The sequence below is a fragment of the Sturnus vulgaris genome, chromosome 1 (genome assembly GCF_052056855.1).
Source record: "Sturnus vulgaris isolate bStuVul1 chromosome 1, bStuVul1.hap1, whole genome shotgun sequence".
NCBI classification, from domain to species: Eukaryota; Metazoa; Chordata; class Aves; order Passeriformes; family Sturnidae; genus Sturnus; species Sturnus vulgaris.
The window spans coordinates 128,228,193-128,248,048 of NC_142243.1; the positions used below are offsets into that span (position 1 = coordinate 128,228,193).

A 19,856-nucleotide genomic window follows, 5' to 3' on the forward strand; every position below is an offset into this window, starting at 1 on the left:
TATGTTTATCTGCATTTCAGAAGAAGTGATATGATTTAGCTCAGATAAGTTTTGTTCAAAATGACCAAATGAAGAAACCTGAAAAGGGAAAGAATTAATGATGTTAACTGTAATTTAATTTCTTGCATTCCAAAAATAAAAATCATTATGAAAAAGTCATGATCTCCTCCCGTCTTAATCCAAAAGACACTTCTAGTACAGGACATAACAGAGATCTAGAGAAACATCTGTAGTATTTTCACAATATGAAATAAAAATGTAAACAATAAACTTAAAAATTCTGCATCAAATAAAATATTTATTTTACTATAATTTCCATGCACCTGACTATCAATCACACAGAACACTAGGACTCAGTTAAGATATTTTTGCATTTCTAAAATTTCACAGCCTATAAGCAATAATAAAAGCCCTGAAGCTGAATGCCTCCAAGAAACATTATGCTGGTGTTTTGCTGAACTGTTAGGTATTTTAGATACAGTGCCTCACAGAGATTTCCATTCTTATTCATTGAGATCCTTAAAAACAGCTAAGAAGGGATGGCCTTTATTTCATTTTGTGCCAAAGTGAAGTATATTTATCCATCTCTTAACAGCTCGTTTGCAAACACTTTTTCAGGGCTCTTTTGGATATATTCATATGCCCCTGCTAATAATGAATGTGAAGCTATGATAAACTTCTGCCTCAAAATCACTTAAATATTGTAATGGGTTTAGTTGGATAATGCAAAATTTAATGTTATCTTTCATTTCATCATCTGAAGTAATGGGTTCCACCCAGTTCCACTAAGGTTTTAACACAAAATAAATAGCAAGCTTCACTTTCACTTATTACTACATACACCCTCTTTACAAAATAAAAAATTTTATGGTTTTTTTGTAAAGACGGTGTATGTATCAATAAGAAATTAAGACCACATTAAACCCCTTCTTTGTCCCACATAATTGTAAACATTATCTGATTAATTGAAAGTGACCTTCCACAACTGGGTATAACAAATCTGTGAAGGTGGGTGGATTTTCTCATCAGAGGACAGGACAGTTGACTCAACAAGTCCTGCCAGGAGGGAAAGGAATGAGGAATTCACCTCTGGGGGACATGCAATTCTCTCAGCACAGTCCTAGACAGAAGACTGAAAGGGGCCTAGGAAGAGGCAGGAAAGTTTAAATGCATGGAGTCTTCTTGGAGAACTTAGAGATCAAACTGTGCTGCCAAGGAAGAGAGACTGGGTGCTCCCCTCCATTACAACAGCAAACATTTAGGAAGATCTAAAGGTTTAAGTGTTCTTCCCATCAGCTGTGGACAAATGACCCAGCAATTCACCTCAGCTTCAAAGCAAAATTTGAGCTTGACTGAAAATACGATGCAAGAATGACCAAAACATTTATTATGCTATTGAACATAAACTCCAGGTTTCTTCCCTACTTCATTAATTCTGCTAATGCTCAACCTGCATGTCTGAAAACACACAACATCATAACACAGTAATTTTTATGTTTCCAACAAAATCTATGCAGAGGGAAAGTACAACTTTAGGAGATACCTTTGTAGGTGAACTTATTTCCTATCATCCTAAGTATCCTGTGCTCACAACTGGTGTCACAATTAGCCTTAAGAAGGCATTAAAGATGTTTATTCATCCTCTTTTCCAGTTCATTAGGGAAAAAATATCCATCCCTCCAAGGAAGGATGATCTCATAGCTATAGAAAATGGGAGCTTGACTACTACTTCAAGTGGATTATCTGCATGAAGTCACACAAAAATGCACTTAAATCCTGTACCTTAGTGGCCTGAGTTGTTAAATGGAAATACTAGCATATGGTTTGAGCAGAAGGTTAGCCTAGGTGACTTCCTGAGGTCCCTCCTGACCTATATTTTCTTGTGATCCTATTTGCTTTGAGACACACAGGATGAATGAGAAGGGTACTCAGACATTATAAAGTTGATTACTAGTGAGAATCTCAAATAAGTGTCCTAACATTTTCAAGGTTTTAATATATAGCTTTTTACTACATATACATAGGGGGAAAATTCTGTAAAAATGCTCATGGTCTCAGTGCAAGTGACATCTATGACAGCCAGAGAAAAACATCAAGTCATCCTGTTCTGGATGATGTGGTAGAACCTGCTGGTTATGTTGGTTTTTAGAAAGCCAACAAACTGAAAACTAAACATCTGTTTTGACTACAAATTTTTTAAGTGGCATCATAAACTTGAAAGGCTTTTTTCTGAATTATATGCAAGTAAATTTACCAGGCAGATTCAGACTGATGCTAACATGAATAAGAAAAAGCTCTTGTCATCTTACAACACCGTATACCCAATGAGTATAAAGTGTCTGCAAGTATGACAGCAAAAAAATTTGAAAAATAAATTGCTAGCAGGTAAGACGATTCTGTGTCTAATTTAGAAGATTACTTCTCAGGGTGAAGCTGAGTCAACAATCTCTTCCTCCTAAGACACATCCTCTTCTCCAAGTACCTCAGCTGCAGCACATTCTAGAAGCAGAAACAATACAAAAGCAATACCATGTCCTACTCTGCAGATGCTCTCATTTTCTGCTACTGGTGTTTTTAATTTCCCAGCAGATCTCTCAAATAGGAAGGTTGTGACTGACTTTGCACTGCCTGGGCACAAACACTAGTCTTAGCAGTTCATAGTGCTGTTTGCCAAACTTGTACCTAATATCCCATTTTAAAAAATGGCAGGGAAGAAAAAGGAACAAAGCTTAAAAAAAACCACAACAAAAAAATCCAACTCTCCTTACCTTGCTGGAGGCACGTCAATATTTGAAGAAACAACCTTGCGCTTCTGTTCCAGAAGACAAACTGAACGAGTGTTTTCCTTTTCATACTCATGAGCTCTGTTTAGTTTTTTGGTCTCTGCTGTTTTTAAATCTTCCTCCTTTGTGGTGAACAGGAGAAACTGTTGGTCTGGCAGTTTTCGACTGATGTCACTTTTTACATCCTCCTGTTGAAATGCATGGAAGGTCATTTCACGCTTGATGTTGGCTGCCTGAAAAATTGAAAGCACTTATTAAATTTTCCTCTAATTCTCCTAAAATGGGAAACAACCCACTACCCAGAGGCATTTACTTCTAATTAATTATTTGAATTAGTGAATACCATTTCTTTGTCCTTCATAAATTCTGAAACTGACATTAATTTCTCATAAATGTTGAAGACCATCCAGGAAAATAAGCAATTTTTGTCCATTTGATAAAGCTATCAACCTTTTTATGTTAAATCAAAAAAGTATTTGAATTAGAATGTCAGAAACCAGATTATAAACAACATATCTTTAATGCACACACACCTGTGCTGCATAGCTGTGCAAAAGAAATCCTAGCTGCCTTTCTCCTAAAATTCCAGGAAAAAAAAGTCAGAATTTTTCCAGACTAAACATAAGCAAAATTTAAAGCGTTTCCTACAGCCACATACTGGATTCTTTAAAAGCTGTATCTGTAAATGAGGGTTTTTCCAGGAGCAGAAAAATAATTTGCTATGATCCAACTCATCTGCCAGAAAGCAAAGGGGAGCAAGTGATGGTGGCAGGATCTCCGTGAGGAGCCCATCCAGCAATAGTGAGCAGGGACACACACCCAGGGGTAAGGTCAGGTTGTCTCTGCCTGCCAGCACTTCCCAGATCTTCAGGTCTGCCGCTTCCCATAAGCAAAGACTTCCCAAGCAAATAGGTGTCTTTACAAATACACTACCACTCTGGAATACAACGTGCTGGTGTTTAGAAAGCAAACTATTGCAGGGTTGCAAGGAAGACAATGAAACTCAGAGTTTTCATCCATCTTCCCAGCAAGCAAAACAAAGCACAGGACCTAGATTTTCCTGTGAAATCCATTCCCTGTCCAGCTGTTGTTCCCCAGCTTCACAGGGGCAGACCTATCTGTGAGGTGACCCCTCCAACCAACCCAAACAGCCAAGCAAAATACGACCCAACAAAGTGGGAGCTTCTCCTGCCTTGAGCAGAGGTACTTCCACACCACATGCACTTGCTTGGAGAAATTCAAGTGCCTTCTAGAGCTGGAAGACTGGATTTTAAAGTATTTGTAAATTATTGCTGATCTTTACAGTGGAGATATACAAATTGTATTGTCCTCAGATAGTAGCTGCCAATAAACTGAAATTCCTATGTCAACTCTTCCAACTTATTCCTTATTTTCATCATCCAAAACATTAATCAGTATAATTGTATATATATTTATGCATTAAAATACATTCCTCTCTCCACATATCTCTGTTTGTAGTTTTCAAACCTTGACAGTTATAAAAATGGTGCAAACAATTTTAAGTTCACAGGACAGATGTACCTGCCAAAGTAATTTTGCTGTATTCTGTGAAGTGTATCACATCATTAATGCATAACTATTTAGGACTGATGATTTAATTGTTTCTAGTGCTTCCACTGAGGGGCTTTTAGCAGTTGTTTCAAGAACAAAACAAGAATTATTACTCTATGAATGTAAACAGTAGAAAGAATTAGACACTTTACACTTCTTCACACACAAACAGATGACACATTACCAAGAAAATCTGCCTGGAAGACAAAACAGTCAGCATGTGATCACACAGAATTAGGAGAAGACATATAAACAACACAAATTGAATTCTGATTTAATGATTTTTAAAAAAGCTTCTTAGATTTACAATAAGCCTTTTTTGAGTGCCTGAGAATCTCTGAGAAACTGAAATGCTGAGCTGCCTTCAATTTTCATTAAAACTGACTTAAAAGTAATGCACTTAAGTAATAAAAAAGCTTGAAAATACCAAATATCCAGCCCCTAGAAATTACGTAACATCAAACCAGGGTTTATGTAAGACTTGAATTCCATCCTCTCCACTGCCTCATGGTCTTCCCTTGCATGACCACACCTCCCTTCCTCCCTGCCCAGGATTTCCACCTCATCCGGTGCGGAGGAGGCTTCTGTGCGGGACAGGAGCAGCTGCACCCGCTGTGCATGGCAGGGGTGCTGATGAGCACAACCACGAGGCAGCACCAGCAGCTGCCTCCTTAGCCCCTACAACCCTCCCTGTAGAAAGTGCTGAGAGCATAGAGAGGGACAACCTCCCTCATCTCCTACTCTACAATGCCAGACTGAACGCAGTTTTCATCAGAATGGTTTTAATTATTCTTGTAATGGACGAAGTGCATGACTGTACCAAAGAAAAAAAGGTATTTTTGTCTTCTGTTTACAAAACTGCAGGATTTTAATCAGTTTCAGCAAATATATTGTGCCAAACATTGCTGAGTTTTCTTTATAGACGTAAGTAGTGTCAACAGAAGGTTGTAGGCTCAGACTACAGCTGTAAGATAAAGCCGAAACCACAAACACCAGAATACTTGTACTGTGATACCAGATAATCTATTCTTATATATCAAATTTATCCACATCCAGTTCAAACACATTTCATATGTCAATATGCCGCAATTAATAGTCAGCCCCATGCACGCATATGGAAGTGAGGAAAGACAAAAATCACAGAGAAAACACTCAGGTTGCAGATGCAGCTCAGGTTCTTCAGCCAATGGCCAGGAAAAGCAGAAAACCAAATCCAACGCTTAGACTAAGTCTCTTCCTCTCCTTCAGTTTTCAACAGGTGCTTGGAAATACTAATTTCTTTCTAAACTTTCCCTTGAGAGTGACTGCATATGAAGAATCTTTTCTGCTTTAGAAGAAGGTGATCATAAGAGAAAGCCAAGAGTTTTCCTCGGTGGGCTTTCTCCACTAGCTTTCTCCTACTCCACATGCAGTTTTTCCATTTTAATTCATCCATGTCTGTGGAAGCCATTTCCATTTGAGATACGTCCCCTGTCTGGAACTGCATGGTGTCTTTTGCTGGAAATCCAACCACCTACACAAGCAGCCACTGATGTGAGGAGTGCTGAGCGCCAGTCATTTGAATGATCAGGTTCCTCCCTTCCTGGCAAACACATTGATTAATGACCAGGATGCCTTTGATTTCAAGCTCTGCTTCACCAGCACTCATAGTTCACAGATAACACAGACAATTTCCAATATATCTTTCCAGACAGTTAATTGTTCTGTCATATTTTATCAGCAACTTTATTTTTTTTCATACATCCTTCATATTGTTTTGTCCACTTGAGTTTTGTGCTGGTCCTTCAAGTCCAGAATGTTTCAGCAAAAATTCTGTGGAAGATCTAGTCCAACCCACCTAGGTCTGTCTCACAGACAGACAGAAGGTAAGACTTCGACACCATTTTACTTCAGCTTACTTCCAGCACTTCACATTTCTTCATCCTTTGCTGTTCTCAAATTCCACGATTACATTATTCCCTAATGGTTCAGCTTTTCTTGTCATCATACCTCCAAATTTGCCATCTTATTGCCTCGAGTATCAATTGCTGGTAAAACTTCAGTATTTTTCATGCACTTGATGAATTATCATTCATACAAGCCACTTGATAATAGGCTTTTTTTCTATGCAATTCGCTGTGTATTTTCACCCTTAAGCCATTAGCAACCTTCAGCTTACTTTCAGAGTCCTTTACAACCTAGCCTCAGGCAACCAACATCACTTGGAAGTTCAGCCAGAGAAGCAGGAGCTATAAACCACCTGTAAATTAAAAAAACTAGCTTTGCTTCTCTCTGCAGTTACCTCCATCTGCCTTTGTCAATCTCCCCCCATCACTATTGGGCAAGGGAAACTTTTGATACTCTGCTTCTTGGAAACAATGGTATTACCTAAGCCTTCCCCACTGGAGCTCAAGCATGGGGCAGTGCCAGAGCTGAGGTCTGACGTGGCATTACTCCTTCAGTAATCATCCTGCAAAAACTGAAAACCATTTCTTGCTTTGGTTTCTAAGTAAAAACTTTATTAAGAAGGCCTTTCAATTTCTGTTTCGAAGCTGTCAAGACAATAGTATATATTTAGATTGAGGGTTTTACTTTTAAGTTAAGGGTTTTACTTTAAAGCTTGATTCATTATTATTAAATGACAAAGTTTAATAATCCATGTGACAGCTAAACGATTAGCACAGTTACTATTTTCAGCAGTATATTAATAACTTTTCATTGCAAAACCTACCTTAACCTGCCTATAGAAACTTTTATGTCGTGGTATTTTGTCATAACCGAATTGCTGGTCCTGAACTCCACATCAAGACCACGTGTTGCAACGTAAGTCCTGTCCAAAATGAGCGTGCCTGACACTGATACTGACACTGAGGAATTTAAAGAAGTTATTTGCTATTCCTTACAAATGATGTGCAGCTTACAATTTTCCAGTAGTTTAGGCCTTAATTTATGTGCAGTCAATTTTTGCCCTACCCAAGAGCACATCCTGATAGGACGCTGACATTGCAGTCAAACCTCAGTCTCCTCCAATTTCCGTTAAATTTCAGCTTGCATTTTACCCTGAACAGCAAAAAAATTATTGATCAAAAAGACAAGTCAGGCACTGAATTGCCTATTCAAAGGATCAGTGAACACTAGGATAAGTAGACCTATCACATTTATATGGAAACACAGACACTCAGATTTTACAGATTATGTATGTCACCCCTTGAGTACAACCTGACTGGACTTTCTCATCTTCTCTTGCTTATGGTACACTGCTACTTAAAAACTGGATTTATTTTCAAATAGCTAGCATTTAACAGGCATTATTTGCCTCTATGTGACCCAACTGTATGGAAATATATCTTGAAATGTGAAAACTAACCCATGTTCTTTCAAATGTCCTTTTTTTTGGTGCAGAACCTGTGGATTCAGGTGGGCACAGCAGGAATAGAAACATAATTTTTACCAAGTTTTGTAATAGACTACATAGACAGATGGAAATACAACAATCTATTGAAAGAATTGCCACATCACATACCATGCCTACTTTGCTGACAGTTTTATAAACAGCTCAAGGGCTGATTTCCAGATGGCAGGTGCCCAGCACAACACAGCACTGCCTCCCACCCCCTGTGCCTCGATGCAGCACCTTCCATGAAGCTATGCCGATTTACACTAGATCTTACCACAAGTGTGACTGCATCTGCCTGCCAAGAAACTGGCCCACAATCACAGCCTCGGCAGAGGGAGGCTTGCAGCTCACTGCCAGGCAGCAGAGCTGTAAGAGCCCAGCAGGCCCCCTTCACCTTCTGGGGGAACACTGGCTAACTTCTGTTTCTCCTCAAAAAGTGTGCTAGGACCTGGAAGCATGAAGACATATGAGAGTGTTGAGCATGTCCCTTCCATGCACACTTTGAATCTTAGAGGACTGTGTAAGTAAATAATCTTCCAACTGTGGCATTTTTGTGCCAATGTTTTGTTCATACAGATAACAAAGCTAAGTTTACAATAAAAGCGAAGAAGTACCTCTAAAAACCAATAAAACTATTTTACAAGGGTGAGGAAAATATCTATAGAAAGGTGACTGCATCCAAGCTCTCTATAAACAAATACTAGTGGAAATACATTTTGGGAAACTAGCTTAGAGTAATCCGACTTTATTTTAATAATCCTGATGCCATTGTCACATTTCCATTTTTGTACAAACTTCTTTTCCTCCCTCAACCCATAAAGCTGTATTTCCTTTACTTCACTCACAGATCACTATAACTAAACTCAACTCAAGTGTCATTTCATGCCAAAAACAACAAGCCACACTAGGCTGTTTTCCAGAGTGGGGGAGGCAGAGTTGGGGGGTGGTGGTATGTATATAAGGTGTAACACGCTAATTAAAAAACACATGTCAAAAAACCCCACTCCACCACCAATCACCCAACTCACTGCTCCAATTCGGGCTATTTGCATTGTCAATAGATAAATAATTTTAATTTAACAGTGAGTCCTAGGCCTATGCACAATATTAACATTACATAGTTGATAAAGAAGACACAGTTTTCGATGTGGATTTTTGATTTTCATCAGATTTACTATGTAGTCAGTTGATCTAATTCCATCAAAAAACTCTTTAGATTAAACACCAATTAAAAAACCACCAGATTAGACAGATTAGCTACGAGATGGTTTAGCACCAGCCAACCTGCTGTACAACTCTGCGGCTTTTCATAAACATTTTTTTGATTCTGGCTTTGTGAACATTTCTTTCTGTTTTCTGAAATAGATGTAATCATCCTAAGTGTTTGGGACTGCCAATAAAACTCCCAATTGGTAAGCAAACAAGAGTCACAGGATTTTTTTTTAATTAAACAAGGCTTTAGCAACATTTTTGATCCATTACAGAACAAACAGGCAGCTCAATGGGGAAGCGAAAGAAGGAATCAATATATTTCAGTCTAGCATGTTAATGGGAAACAAGAATGAAATGTGTATATGTAACATGACATACATTTAAAATGTTCAACCAAAACAAGAGCTCAATAACTGCAAGGCCCTTTTCAGGCTAGTCTGAACAGCCAGGCAATGCTCTTGGGACAGGGATAAGCCACTTTTCTCAACAAGAAAGAAATCAGGAATAAAGTTCACAACAAGGAAAAATGAGAAGCACCAAACCTGCTACCAAAATTAAATGCAAGTAAAAAATACTTAAGTTAAATCTCTGGAATGACAAAGATTTTGATTCACTCATATTGCTTCGTACAATATTTCCAGTTCAGGTTCCTGTAACAGAGGGTTTTTTTACATAAAAAGCCTATAATTTTTGACATTCTGTAACAGTGTCCTCACTGGAAGGAAAGAATGCATCACATTTCCATTTTGCCAGAAATTTCTATTCATACTGGAACACAAAGAGATAAGACAGATTCTCGTAATGATGCTTGGAAATAATCTGCCCTGAATTTCAATGTATTATTACGTTTTCGAGCATACTTTGCATTTAATTACTCATTTCACCAGCGGTTGTTCATTACACATAAGTTGCGTTAATCTAATCACTCTAAGCATTTATAAATTGTTGGTCTCTAACAATATAGAAGATAATGCATTTTAAGGTCACTGTAAGTGTTCTTTACAATATATAGTACACATTAATGTACAGTAATGTACTATTCATCTTCAACTAGGCTAGGACAAAGTCCCTATCTTCATTTAACTGAATATAAAAAACCATCCATAGAATATGTTTTCTATATATTAAAACACAGTTCTAAGCATTTTAAGTTGCCTGGATTCACAATACAGTGTTATGCAGCAAGAACTGGAATCAGAAAGAACTTTCTACCCTCACATGTATGTCAGCACTTACGTGGCAAAACCTAACTCATCTACAAAACCTATGTATCCCAGCATCAATTTAAGGCGTTTCTGAGTGATAGAGAATCTACTCAGATGAATGACAGAAACTTGCACTCCCATATTTGAAATCCACTACCCAACCAGGTACCTGTTGTACCCCAAATAATACCACCACCAATTTCTGACATCTGAAATACTGCACTAACTGGCACAGGAAGCATAAATGTTGTTAAAACTGGACAGAAAGGTCTTACTAAGATTACATGGGGAGACAGCAAGGAACACTGGGAATTCATGGTCTTTCCCATCCACCATATTCAGATCTGAACAAAAATTACTCAGAAATGTTTGTGCCTTTCTCTCTCCACCACATCAACAAATGAATGTGGAAGTATGGTAGCTTTCTTTCCCATCCCATATGCAGGCATAGTAAGATCCTCACAGAAAAGTACATGACATAACTTCTAACCTTATTAGACACCAATACAGTAACAGTTACCAAATTTTAATACTTACTACTGAAAGTGTACATCTTCAAAATCTGCTTGCAATGTTTAAGTCTCAAAGAAATAATTGTTCTGTGTCCTGGCCGTGCTGTGCACACAGGGGTGTGACCTGCAGCCACTGCCCTGCAAACCTGGCTGGCTACCTGGGTTCCAACTGGACATTAGCCCCCAGGCTTGGCACTGCTGGCAGGATCTCAACAGAGCTATTCCAGCCCTGTTTTCCTTTTCTTAAATAAAACAAGTGTCTGAGACACACGCTGCCTCTAAACATCTAAAAATATAGATGCTACCTTGGAAAGCCTTAAACAGGAGGAAAGTGGAGGACCATAGTTGCAAAATACAGGCTCATTTTTTATTTAGGAATTCTGTTGCTTCAATCTTTGCCAAGCCCGCTCACCACTGAGTGCTTCGTACTCCACCACACTTTCAGCAGGTCTTGCAGGCCAGGAATGGGCAGTCATAATTGCCTTCCCAATTACTGGTTGCACAAAAAGTGAATTTAAAATTAACTAAACCAATTATCACACTTTTTTTTTTCTCACACAGACCTACGTGCCTGGCCCTGCAAGTGGGAAGGAAGGGTGTCTGCCAGGCAGCAGGTCTCCCTCACCTCTCCTGCAGTGGAAGCAGTGGAAGCAATGCCCAATGCCACCAGAGCAACTTGCGGCCACACAGAGAACAGATGAAGGCCTGGAAATGTGCGCCCTGGGCTGACCAAAGCAAACAGGAGAAAACAGGAGGATACACTTGAGTCCTGTTGGTCACTTCTGGGGAAGCTTAAAAAACCCAGTATTGGAAACAAAACCATGCATGCTAATGTGGAATAGCACGAAAGTTCAAATAAAACTTTTCTGTTCTTATGTCTGTTGCGTTACTAGACGCACTTACAAGCTGCAAGTAGTGAGCAACATCAAACCAGGTGCTCACACTGCACTGGCTGAAGTTCTGAAATATCATGTCAGGGTATTTTCTATGGTATGCCTATGAACATCTATTTTCTATGAAATGGTGATTTTACTTTTAAGACATGCAAAAAGGGACCTAGAACCCAGTGGTAAAGTACCTACTGTCTTTGCTGCCTCTAATTTTCATTCTGTCTAGATTAAAAAGTAGTACACAACAGCTTATGTAGTTTAATACAGCCTTGTGTATGGACTGTCTTACTGATATAGCAATATGGCCTTCACTAGTTGAATTTCACGTGCAAATAAAATACCTTTTAACTATTTCAAGACCATTGCTGAAGATGTATGAGACACTCCACTTGTTTCTCTCTTCATCTGCTGGTAGTTTGGGAGCAGTAAGGACAGCAGCAGCTCAAAGAAGTACTACCACTTCTATAATCTCATTCAGGATCAAGCAAGTAAGAGCTCACAAAAATCAAACTCTAGAGGCAGTGGGGAACTCCCCGCATTTAGCAGGTTTCGGAAATGCTGCCTCACTGCTCCTCAGTAAAAAAACCTTGATCGGTTCATCTGCATTTGAAAGCCCTCCTCCTCGTGACTGGATAGAGATATATAGCAGGATATTTTTACTGAAAATAAAACCAGGTTGGCTTTATTTTCAAGATCTCTTGCAATTAAGATATAGAGGTGTGAGATTTCTGAGGTCAAAATTTATTGTTTGACTTTGAAAGCAGCCAGCTGAGACGAGATACTGCAGATCTTAGATCACTTAAAAAGGTATGGAAATGCAATCCATTTGTCTTTACATGCTTTTTAAAATTTATTTGTTTAAATTATGGCATCTCAGTGAAATTAAACCAAGGTAGTTCACACGTATGCAACTGTTTTAACTTCTGAAAGAAATAGGTGCTGTAAATGAAAGGGCCAATGCTGATCCCTGGTGCTGAAAGCCTGGAGAAAATATAAGACAAAAATTCAGCACAAGTCCTTATCTCCTCTAACAGATCTTGATCCTGGAAGTAGAAAGCACGATCCCTCAGCAGAATAGAACAAGCAAGAAGCACTGCCTCCAGTAGAAGATTCTCCCAAGTCGGGCTTCAGCTCGAGACAAAAACATGTAGCAGTTTTTCTGTTCAGTTTAGGAGAGGTGCCAAAAAAAGAGTTTATTTTTGTGTCTGACTATACAATAAACAGTATCACAGAGCTACAACTCATTACCCCTGGAAGTAACAGAATAACATCAATAAAAATATGCAGAGGCCAAACGTGACCTTCTGCAGCTGCTCCAGAAAACAGCTCTGTGTCAAACCACTACAGGGATGCAATAACATCTCATGGCAGAAAAGCCTTCACAAAGAACCTGAAGGACCATCAGGCCCAAAGTTAAGCACAACCCAACTCCCACATGGCTTCTGTCTTCTAAAGGATGAAGGCTTGCTCCCTTTCTAACCTATCCCATCTTTTCCTCTGTACTATCAAGATACTTGGCAAACCCTTCCTTGTTCCACTACAACTGAAGTATACCACAGAGCCTACAGATGCTGCTGCATGTGTTTTCCACTGTCTCAGTAACCCACAAAAGCACACAATAAATTCCGGCACAAGCACAAGGCTGTGAGTAACTGGGAGTTGGAGGAAAGACAGAAGGTCAAGGAATACTTTATCCTTTTTGGAACTGATGAAACAAACTCCACAAACTCTGTCTGTTTCATCCAGTGCCCAGGCACAAAGCACTCTATGCTATGGATGCTGCTGCTCCAGCAGATGGACCTACCAGCATGGAAAAAGAAACATCTACAAGACCAACCACCTCTCTCCTTCTCTGAGAAAGTAGGGACAATTGTCTGAAACAGTGTTGGTCAAACATGTTGAAGCAAAATATCACTGTAAATCCTTAGCACCAATTCACCCTTAATCATTTCACTGCTATTTCTGTACAGCTCTGTAAACCAGATGTGAATGGCTTTCCGTGGCCTTATGGATCACCACTGACCTAGACCTAAAGGCAGCAAGGAAATGCGTCACAGTGTTCTCTTTAAAGTATTTTAAAGTAGAAAAATAAGATTTTTTCCTCTGGAAGTACTCACATTTCTCATCACTGCATTATAGAAAGAAAACTGTTGAGAAGCATGAGGTAAAAAGCATTTTGGATCCAATGAGAGTTTTTTTATACAATTTAAAAGGGATATACATACATAAAAGATCAGGCTGGCTCAAATGTTTATCTTGCCAGCTTTACAAACTCCAGTTTATAGAAGGTGACTGTACAATTTTCTTTCTATGTCAGTATGATGTAGACATCAGCCACCTTACCTGCTGAAGCAGAAAATAAAATTTAAGTTACCACCCAATCTTGACTGCTTGTTTTAACAGCACTGCCCATCTAAAGTTCAAATAATCTTTTATCCATCATGTAAAAAAAATACATTAAAGATGGTAAAACACTGAGCTATACAATTTCACACATCAGTATCTGATCACTGAGGCATTTTACCTTCCCTCTGACTCTGTGTTTAGTGATCGTAACAGTCTTTTACAATTATTAGGACCACTATGAAAAGGTTTTAGGTTACTAGCAGATTCATACTTCTGGCTCAATTAATTGGGCTGAAATCCTAAATCTGCTTAAACTAGCAGGATTTTTCCATCAACTTCAGCTGGGTCAGGATTTTATGGATATTAGACTCTGTATGTTTTGCAAAAACACAGATAAAAAGATCTGTATTTTTATTCGAAGTTCAAGTAACAGAAGTTGTTCGGTTTCCTGTCTTCATTAGTTTCGTTGTCAAACAACAAATACCACCCACACATTTACTTTTTAATACAATAAGACAAATGTCACTGCAATAATCATTTGAGATTAGAAAGTTTGGCAAGGTGCCAGAGTAGTGAAAGTGATCCCATCACAGATTGTTCAGCAGCAGCAGTGGTAACATTAAATTCCTATGTGCTCTGCTCAGCAACATGCTACAGTGAAAAACATGAACACAAGCTCATGAAACTAAAGCTGATTCCCAGAGGAGATAATGAACGTTCTTTTTATTCACCTTATATTTCATGTTCAATTTTTGTAAATAAAGAAAAACACTTAAGAGTTTCTCTTTTAACCTATTGCCCTTCTGTAGTCTTTGGGCTGGCCTTAAGCTGCAGTATTAGTCAAGCTGCTCACTATTTTTAGAAATAAGCAATTCAATAAATCACTTGAAAGTATTATAAAGCCAATGGGGACTCATTGTGAGGGAATAAAAAAAAAAGAAAAGCATCATTGCTCAATCCACAGCAGTATTTACAGAGCAGACACCAGCAAGGATCAGCATGCCCCTGGCTGGCCAAGCAGCCTAGCTCTCATCTTTGAGGCACTGATCTATCCCACAGTCCACTAAGAGCTCTCTGGTGCTCTTGTAACACTGGAATTTCTAATCTAGCAGCTGGAAAAACAGAGTAGGACTTGAGGGTTCAAAGCTGATTTACAGGATTCTTAGACTTCTCTGTAACCTTGGGTCTGAAGAAAGCTTGGAAGAGTACAGGATCAACAAAGGCACAGATGGTCTGTGCATCTGCACTTGTCACAGGACACATTACAAATGTTAATTATCAGCCCATGAAAAGCACTTTCTCAATACTCAGTTTTCAGATGAAAAAAAAGTCACTTCTATCTCCAAGGAAGACCCAGAGAACTACAGGCTGGCTGGTCAGCCTTACCTTGATCCCTGGGAAGGGATCACAAGACAGGGAGGAGTGGGTGATACACCCAACATGCATGCTGCCACCCAGAGAAACCTTTACAAGTTAGAGAAATGAGCCAACAGGAACCTCAAGAAACCCAAGCAGGGGAAATGTGAAGTCCTGGACCTGGGGAGGGACAACTCCAGGCACTAGTTTGTGCTGGAGGCCGTCCAATTGGAAAACAGCTTTGTAGAAAAGGTCATGGGTTCCCCGTGGACAACAAGTTGAACATGAGCCAGCAGTGAGCCCTTGTGGCAAAAAGCTGAACCATGTCCTGGGCTGCATTAGACAAAGTATTGACAGCAGATGAAGGGAAGTGATCCTGCCCCCTCTACTGAGGCACTGAAGAGGCCACACCTGGAATGACAGGTTCAGTTCTAGTATCCCAAATACAGGAAAGACATGGACACACCAGAGAAAGTGCAGCAAAAGGCCACCAGAATAATTTCGACATGGAGAAGAGAAGGCTTTAGAGAAACCTCGTTATAGCCTTCCAGTACCTCAAAGGTACAAAGGAGGAAGTGGGACTTTTTATATGGGCAGACAGTGACAGGACAGAGTGGCAGTTTTAAAATGAAAAGAAGGCATGTTACGAGTAGCTGTTAGGAAGAAATTCTTTACTCAGAGGGCGGTGAAGCACTGGAACAGGTGCACAGGGAAGTGGTGGATGCCCCAGCCCTGAAGTGTTCAAGGCCAGGTCGGATGGAGCTCTGAGCAACCTGGTCTAGTCAGCGAGTGACATCCCTGCCCATGGCAAGACGCTTAGAACTAAATGATCTTTAAGGTGCTTTCCATTTCAAACTGTTCCATGATTCTATGATTAAGAAACTGGATTATCTCTCCTGTGAGGAGAGCTGGGACTGTTCAGCTGGGAGAAGAGAGGGTTTAGGGGAATCTTAAAAACGTCTAGAAACACCTGAATGGAGGGAGCACAGGGCCAGGCTCTTCTCAGTGGTGCCCAGTGCCAGGACCAGAGGCAACGGTCACACACTGAAATACAGGAGGTTCCCTCTGAACATCAGGAAACACTTCTTCATTGTGAGGGTGACCCAGCACTGGCACAGATTGCCCAAACAGGCTGTGGAGTCTCTCTCCTTGAAGACATTCAAAACCCATTTGGACATGTTCCTGGGCAATCAGCTCTACATGACGCTATTGATTCCTACTGGAGCTGGGGTGGGTGGGCCAGGTGATCTCCCAGGGTCTCTTCCCAACTCAAACATTCTGTGGCAGAGACTGCACAGCACATCTCTAGCCACTGGTACGTACTGAATACCTGAAGGCTGTCAACTGATTACTCTCAACTGACCTCATTCTAGACCAAAAATGATATAGCAAATAAAGATCAGTACTGTTAGTGGCTTGACTTTTACCTAGTTACAGTTTTCTAATACAATTACTTTTAGAGGCAAAGTGATTTCATTTGGTCTGTGTCCAAACGACAATAACAAAACTACAAGAAAAAATCCTCAGCAAATTAGTCCCATTCATTCTTTATTAGGGAAGAGTGGAGAAAAAAAATCACTATCTTATTTTCTTACCACCCCCAGCTCTGCCTCCAGTAATCTGTATTATATATAAACTTTTAAATTTTTCAAAAGGAAGAAGAAAATCCCAAATCTAGCCATGAATTTTTCACACCAACTTCACTAGACAGGTTTTCACTCAAGAACAACAAGAAACTGAACAAAGTTTGAAATTTAAAAATTAATTACCTTTATTTACTTACAAAAATATGGCTAAGCTGCTGGTGTTTATCTGCCTCTCTCATCTCACCCTTTAGTTGTTCCTAACAGTTCATCATTGTCCATTCATATCTCATGTTATTCTTTGCAGAAGTGGGCAGACCAGGATCATGCTCGCTCTGAGTTTGTACAAAGCCTAGCCTAACAGGCTCCAAGTTCAGGCCATGAGTTCTGGTGTTCTAATAACTAGCAGTATTTATAAAAATAACATTATCATTATTAGTCTGAAAGGGAACATTCAATTTTCCTCCTAAGTTCCTACCTAATGTGTCTTGCAAGGTCTCTCCTCCACTAAGCAAATCTGGTATTTGAAGCTTGTATTTTGCAAGTTGCCCCTGAAAATACATTTACACACACACACAAAAGCTAAATTAAATAGCACTTTGCTAATCAAGCAGGAAAACCCACTTTTTTGTCCACAATGAGTATACAGTCCATTCAAACACCAAAGGTGAAAGTCTGATTTAAAGGACAGCAATGAATTCATACTTGGCTTTAGAAAGAAGGAGCAAAAGAGACGAGAGTGAATTCAACACAGCTGAATGACACATAACTGATTTCTTCCACACGAGCTCTAAGGATTCTTCTGCATCCCATATATCACACAAATGTCTTTATCTTTAAAAAACAAAAAAAGGCTGACAAAATCAACCCAAAACATAACAAACCACAAAAACTGTCCAAAAGGATAATTTTTCATGAACTCCTACCAATGTCTGCCATCCCCACTCTGAAACCTCTGGAACGAACTTGTACATCTCCTTACTTTGCACCTGTCATAAATTTCACTTCACAAGGTGGGTAAAACTGCGCCCAATGTTAAAGTGTAAGCATGAAGTTAAAGTCTTGCTTACACTGCTTGGGCTTTTGTATTCCTCTGCCATCACCACACAGCTCTCTGGGCCTTTAGTTTTCAGATTCTTCATTTGATCATTTTCTATCATGTTGGGTGCTATGTGTTTGCAGGATGAAATCCACCTGTGGGGAATTCATCCTTCTGAACTATGAAGAGGTGCTCAGAAACAAGGCAGTATCTGGAACCCGCAGTTCCATGGCTGAGGAATAGGTGCAGCACCCATAGTCAGCTGGATTAGGAATGTCCTGTGTTCATACTCTTAGCCTGGGGACAGAAATTGGGCTGGAGATAATCTGGCAACTCAACTGGGCTGAACAGAAGAAAGCACTAACCCCTTTACTATTCATAACAGTAGAGAGAACATTGCAACATGCTGGCATGTTATCACAAGCCCATGTTCACTACTAGCCCATATTCTCAATCATAGCACTCTGAACATAGTTCACAGACAAATTAGTGTAACTCTGCTACTTGCAGTGGGGTTTTCTTTTGAATATCTGATAAAGTCAGCATTGGAGACTGCTGATGGACCCTACTTCCAAATTCCTTTCCCTATCATCAAACTCATCAGTTTCCACAGACTGCATTAACCCCAGCATGGCACTAATGTGACTGTTTGTGATATCTGAACTAAGCTGCATACGAAGGATGAATTAAACAGGACTGCAAATTAACCCACGCTTCAAGACAAAGTACTAGCAATTGCACTATTTATACTTTTTCATCTCATTTCAAATGGCTGAAAATCCAAATGCAGCCAAAGCAAATACGGGCTGCACAAAAAGAGTTTCACATGCAAAATGAGTCTGCATAATCAGCACCTTGGTGTAATTAATTTCCATACAGAGATTAATGAACTAGTTCTGACAAAGTCAGAAAATACAGCACTTCTCAACAAGGCTTTACAGGCTCTCCAAGATTCTGGCTATTCTGCCATTATCCACCAGCCACACACAGCACACTCATGCCTATTCTAGCATGGCCACATGGCAGGGGAGAAAAAGCAACATAAATGCTCTCCTGTGTTTTCCTCCTGGACAGCTAGACAGCTACAGCAACATACAGACACAATTTTTGTATATTCCCCATGACCACCAGTCTCTCTTTTTGGTCATATATGTTCTCTCTTTCCACGACTTCAGAAACTGGAGAAAATATTTATCTTTATAAAGTACTTCTTCCTCTCTATCCCCATGCTTAAGAGTCAAAACTAGATTACCAAAGGCACAGCCACACAGTGGACTTCTTTCTGGAGCAAAGAATATGGCTGTAAGATCTAACAGTGCAAGTACTTAGCTGATTTTGACTAGTGGACCAAATTCTCAGGCAGCTTTTAACAATATTAATTCCACTGCTTACCCTATGATGTTTTCATCCACCTATCACAGGCAGTCCATAGATGTGACTTTGTCACAAGCCCCTGAAACCTCTAGCTTTAAAATGCCATTCCACCCAAGGGCATAGACATCAAGTGTACATGCGAATACACACCAGAACACCGTGTGATGCTCCTTAATTGCATTATCCAGACAGCATATGCTGCCAAACCCAGACCACTTTGCTTTCATGTCCAAATAAATTTTGAAGCTCTTTAGGATTTCTCTTATTATGAAGGATATTAGTCAATGCAACCATTTATGCCATCTCTCAGGAGTGGACACTCCTTCAATATATTTTGATCCCAGTGCCCAATTCAGAAGCCCATGTCAAAAGCCGACAGTCAAATGCTGCTGACTCCATGCCACTTCTCCATTTGGAAGGCATTCCAGCTGACAAAGCACAACCAGATCATGCCAGTCCTATTACCTTCCCAGTGCTTTGCAGCTGGACCTCAGTACTCATTTTATGCGTGCTTCTCTCACTAATAGAACCCACTTGGAAAACCCACTTTCCAACACACTCAGGGCCACATAGCCAGGAGCTACTCTTGGGAAGCACCTTTGCAGTTC

General features: G+C 39.7%; 1 protein-coding gene across 2 annotated transcripts in view; it reads right to left on the reverse strand.

Moving 5' to 3' along the window:
* ZNF704 (zinc finger protein 704) overlaps positions 1 to 19,856 on the reverse strand; it is an 84,923-nt gene that overhangs the window by 62,935 nt on the left and 2,132 nt on the right. For both annotated transcript variants that reach the window (XM_014870725.2, XM_088176686.1), the window contains exon 2: positions 2,769 to 3,016. In XM_014870725.2, the coding sequence (XP_014726211.2) occupies positions 2,769 to 3,016 (248 nt within the window). The remainder of the gene's footprint in view (positions 1 to 2,768; positions 3,017 to 19,856) is intronic.